At 47.1% G+C, this 5,624-nt stretch overlaps 1 protein-coding gene across 1 annotated transcript; it reads left to right on the top strand.

Annotated features, from left to right (window-relative positions):
- Window positions 1-4,349: 4,349 nt before the first annotated feature.
- LOC142071842 (olfactory receptor 52R1-like) lies at window positions 4,350-5,348 on the top strand. Its single transcript, XM_075127541.1, has one exon. It carries the CDS (start codon window positions 4,350-4,352, stop codon window positions 5,346-5,348), a length of 999 nt encoding a protein of 332 aa, XP_074983642.1.
- Window positions 5,349-5,624: the final 276 nt, after the last annotated feature.

Genomic DNA, 5,624 nt, shown 5'->3' with positions numbered 1-5,624 from the left:
TTTTCAGTAACTAGGTGAATGGGAAACTCCCTACAGCATGGACTGTGTGCACATTGGCAGATATTTTTCCCAAAAAGCCTTTAAAGAAAATCATTGTTGCACATTCACACTGTCTTTCTCTTTCGGCATAGCAACAGTGAGAGCAATGCACTGTGGGTAGCTATCCCACAGTTCAGCTCTCCTCCTTGTGCCGAGATGTGTTGTGGGAAGGTGGAGTGGATCACAGCACATCATGGGTTAAGGCTTAATGTTCAATGATGCATTGTTTTCTGTCCCAGCATTCCATGGTTTCCCATCTCCCGTTCACGGCACTTTTCAACGTCCCTTGTTTTCTGCTCAGCCCGCCACCTCTAGCTGCAGGAATGGATCCCTCACTGCTCCGCTAGCTGTCAGTAGCACATCGCAAATGGCAGTGGAATCAATCTTGAAGTTGCTAAGGCAATGAGGGTCACAGTTGCCTGACACGCTGTCTGACATGGATAGCAGCAGCATTAGGTTGCTTTTAGCAATCACAGAACAGCTAAACATGGTGGAACATTGCTTTTGGGCTCAAGAAACTAGCACTTAATGATGGAATTGCATCATTATGCAGGTCTGGGAAGATGAGCAATAGCTGCAGGTCTTTCGGATGAGGAAAGCCACCTTCCTGGAACTGTGTGCTGAGCTCACCCCAGCCCTGTGGCAAAGAACACCCAAATGAGAGCTGCCCTCTTGGTAAAGAAGCACTTGGCGATCGCAGTGTGGAAGCTGACCACTCAAGGCTGCTACCGGTCGGTCTCAAATCAGTTTGCAGTTGGGAAATCGATCTTTGGGGCTGCGTGATATTGTGGATGGCTTTGCAGAAATGCGTTTCCCTAGCCTTGGAGGGGTGATAGATGGCATGCATATTCCAATTTTGGCACCAAAGCTCCTTGCGATATTGTATATCAATCAGAAGGGGTACTTTTCCATGGTGTTACAGGTGCTTGTGGATCACCAAGGACATTTAATTGACATCAGTGCAGAGTTGTCTGGAGAATTGCATGATGCATGAATCTTTAGGAACACTAATCTTTACAGAAAGCTGCAAAAGGGGACTTTCTTTTCAGACCAGAAGATCCCCATAGGGATGTCGAAATGCCCATACTGATCCTGAGAGACTGGCATACACCTTAATGCCAGGGCTTATGAAAGCCGTACATGGGAAATCTGGATAGCAGTAACGAGTGTTTCAACAATAGGCTGAGTAAGTGCAGGATGACTGTGGAATGTGCATTTGGCAGATTAAAGGCACGCTGGAGATGCCTTTTGGGCAGGTTAGACCTCAATGAGGAAAATATTCCCATGGTCGTTGTCATGTGTTTCACATTGCATAATATTTGTGAAGGAAAGGGAAAAACTTTGCTCAGAGGTGGACTGATGAGACATGACACTTGGCTGCCGATTTTGAGCAGCCAAACACCAAGGTTATTACACGGGCACAATGGGGGCAATTCGAATCAGGGAAGCTTTTAGGCAACACTTTGAAGATGAGAACCAGTAATGTTTGTTGCTATGCTTTGGATTGTAATACATAATGAAGTCCAGTTTTGTTCAAGCCCAGGGTTCAATGTCAGGAAATGATAAAGCCACTTTTGTTTACTGCTGCCATCTGCTATCATAATTTACATGGAAACAAATAAAGAGTGCTTATTGTTCAAAAAAAGAAAAGGAGTACTTTTGGCACCTTAGAGACTAACCAATTTATTTGAGCATGAGCTTTCGTGAGCTACAGCTCACTTCACGAAAGCTCATGCTCAAATAAATTGGTTAGTCTCTAAGGTGCCACAAGTACTCCTTTTCTTTTTGCGAATACAGACTAACACGGCTGTTACTCTGAAACCTCTTATTGTTCAAATAACTATGCTTTTATTGTCAAAAAACATAACACCATGCATACACACAGAGAAACTAAGATTCTTAGGAGGGGGAGGGCTGACTTTTAGAGCTGAGCGTACTTCCAGCTGTCGTTTAAAAAGCTGTCTGCAGGGGTGGAGTGTAGGGGAAAGTGTGAAGTCCCAGAAATCGGAAACTGGTGTTCGGGTGGAGTCTGGGGAGGGCATGGGAAAAAGCTCTGAATATGCTGAAGGGGAGGGCAGACACAAATTTGCTCAGTCTGGAGCATTACAAGGGACTGCAGCATGTTGGTTTGCTGCTCCAAAACTTTTATCAGCCTCTCCATTGCGTCCCTAGGGCATGCCTCATTTCCTTTTCTATCCTGCTTGTCATATTCCATCCACTTCCTGCATTCCATCTTCTCTGCTTCTGAGTGCTGAAACACCTCCTGAAACATATCTTCCTTGCTCCATCTTGTGCTCTTTCCTATCTGGCAGAGACACTTGGCTGGGATGGAGGGAGTGCCTCCTTTCAAGGACATATCTGTTAAAACACAAGTAACAATAAACAGAAGCATTATTGTTAACTACACGTACAGGATTGAAACATGACACTAAAATACACCGCTGGTAACACACCAATCACTTTCTGGCTGACCCAGGACAAGCACACATGCTGGTGAACACCACAAGCATCATGAGTTTACCCAGGAGTAGGGGACATTGTGTGTGGGAGAAAAGCACTGTGAAAGGGGTCGTGGAGCACTTCTCAGGGAGCAATATTCTAAAGTTTCCCACCCTTTTCCACAGGTGGGGGTCATTGTGGCAGATATCTCTCTCCTGACGGGAAGCAAGGAAGCAAGTGCGCATCTACTACACACTTGTTGTTTCCTCCCCCATCCCTATGTTGCTCGCCTGTGTGCCGCTTTGGTCCTTGTCCAAATAATTCCAGAATGGCACAGGAAAGTGTCCCTCAATGGGGGAAGGAACAAAGCAGCTGTGCCAAGGAACCTCTGGCACAGGATTGTGGAGTACCTGCAGGAAAGTTTCCTAGAGATCTCTCTGGGGGATTTCCAGTGACATCTCGGTGTGTATCAACACCCTCTTCCACCGTACTGTCTAGCTGCATGGGAAAATACCCAGCACACAGAAATACAGCCAGAATTGTACATTTCTTTTCCCTCAATGCATCTCCACACTTCAAAAGCAAAATCATTTACCGGGGTTCTCCTCTCCAGCTTCTGGCTCGCCTGATTGTGACTGCTGAGACTGTCTGGACACCTCCAGAATGGAGAACACCTCCTGACTGGACGCAGCACTGGGCGAACCCAGCACAGGCTCCACGTTTCCTAATGTATTCAGTGCTTCATCGATGACTTCCTCCTCTGGATTAGGTCAAGTTTCTGTCAGTTCTAACCCAGGGGATTTATCCACAGGGTTCTCTGCCATGGAGGTGGGGTCGCCTCCACGGATAGCATCCAACTCCTTATACACACAGCAGGTCTGGGGCACAGCACTGGAGTGACCATTTGCCTCCCTTGCCTTTGGGTATGTGTGCCTCAGCTCCTTTACCTTTGTTCTGCAATGCAGTATGTTCCGATCATAGCCCTTTTCCCACAAGGTGCACGAAATGTGTGTGTAGGTATTGAAATTCCTACAACTGGAGCACAGCTGAAATTGCACAGCCCCCTCTCCCCAAATACTGAGTAGATCCAGCAGCTCCGCAGTGGTCCCAGGGGGAGAGCATTTTCTGCATGGATTCACCATGGTTACCTGGAAACATGTATTGTAAGCTCTCCATGCCAAGCAAACAGGAAGAGGAATTTCAGAATTCCCGAGACTTTAGATGGGGGACAGGTGGAAGAAGTTTACCTGGATGCAGGGTAGCAGAGATGAAATTTCTGACCAGAGTGGTCAGGATGGGCATTGTGGGATGCCTTCGGGAGGCCTATTACTGCGATAAAATCAAGTGCAAATGTCCATATTGGCACTTTGGGGACAAAACTTTTGATTAAAAAGCCTTACAACTTTCATCAAGGTGGTTTTATAATCTCACTGAAACTGAGGAGTTCCATCATCGAAAGTGGCTTTGCAGAGTATACACCTCCACTGTTTCTTCACCAAAAGCTGCCTTTTGGTGAAAAAACTTCACAGTATAGACAAGGCCTAAGGAACAATGTTGGATAACCAGTATCCACACTCATATTTCCTGCCGGTTCGTATTAAGGTTCTCCACACCATGATGTGTAGGAATTATTGATGCATGGAGCACCATAAAATATGGAATTGGCATTAGTAGGGTCAGTTCTTCATAATTCATTTATCTGAGTAATGAAAATGTCATTTTTCTGTGAAGAGCAACCAATCTGCTTCACCTATGATAACAGCTTCCAGTAGTGCATGTAATGTCTCATATTAACATTGTCTCTCCACCAGGCATTTGTACTGCGACCATCACACTAGATACATACAGGAAGTCAGGGGAAAGTACGGTGCATGCAGGAGATACCGTTGTGCCTCAGCATTGGACACCTTCTCCCTTTCTACATGTCAGATTCCAACACAACCGACTTCACCAACCCCTCCACCTTCATCCTGCTGGGCATTCCTGGCCTGGAGGCAGCCCATGTCTGGATCTCCATCCCCTTCTGCATCATGTATGTCATAGCCATCTTGGGGAACATCACCATCCTGTTCATTGTGAATATGGAGCCGAGCCTCCATGTGCCCATGTACTATTTCCTCTGTATGCTGGCCGTCACCGACCTGATCCTGTCTACGTCCATCCTGCCCAAAACACTGAGCATCTTCTGGTTCAAGTCCAAGGAGATAGATTTTAGTGCCTGCCTCACCCAGATGTACTTCATTCACTGCTTCTCAACAATGGAGTCTGGGATCCTCGTAGCCATGGCTTTTGATCGTTATGTGGCTATTTGTGATCCCCTGAGACATTCCACCATTCTGACAAACCCTGTGGTGGCCAAGATCGGCCTGGCTGTGGTTCTGCGTGGAAGCATGCTTGTACTGCCCCATCTCTTCCTGGCGAGGCGGTGGCCATATTGCAGAACTAACATCATCCCCCACTCATACTGCGAGCACATAGCTGTGGTGAAGCTGGCCTGTGACGACACCCGCGTCAGTAGTTACTACAGCCTCTTTGCGGCATTCTTGGTGACTGGTGTGGATGTGTCTTTTATTGCCGTGTCCTATACCCAGATCCTCAGGGCCATCTTCAGCCTCCCCACAAAGGACGCCCAGCTCAAAACTTTTTGGACTTGCAGCTCCCACCTCTGTGTCATCTTAACTTTTTACATCCCAGCTCTCTTCTCCTTCATCATGCACCGGTTTGGCCACAATGTGGCCCTGCATTTCCATGTTCTCCTTGCCAACGTATACCTACTGGTGCCCCCTGGGCTAAATCCCATCATCTATGGGGTGAGGACCAAACAGATCTTGGACAGGCTGCTCCGGCTCTTTACTTATAAAGAGACCTAAAGTATTCTCCTGGTTCTTTGGCTCTCAGACTGAGCTCCATGCAGAGCTGGCTGGTGACATGGTGCTGGGTCCTCTTCCCTGAATCACTGACTGGATAGTCAAAGAGACATTAAACCCTTTCCTGGCCATAATGTGCTCTGTAAGCATAAAAAACTGGGGAATCGGTCTGTGTACAACTCATTAACTCATAAAGTTGCCACCTTTCTAACTGGACACTTGACACCCCCTTGCCCTGCCTCTTCCCCCAAGTCCTTTCCCCCTTCTGTGCCATTTTCC

Source organism: Caretta caretta, chromosome 1 (genome assembly GCF_965140235.1).
Source record: "Caretta caretta isolate rCarCar2 chromosome 1, rCarCar1.hap1, whole genome shotgun sequence".
NCBI classification, from domain to species: domain Eukaryota; kingdom Metazoa; phylum Chordata; order Testudines; family Cheloniidae; genus Caretta; species Caretta caretta.
Note: the sequence above shows the minus strand (reverse complement) of the source record. Positions and strands in the feature narration are given on the sequence as shown.

Coding starts and splice junctions, on each gene's coding strand:
- LOC142071842 (XM_075127541.1), top strand. CDS start 4,350: ATGCAGGAGATACCGTTGTGCCTCAGCATTGGACACCTTCTCCCTTTC.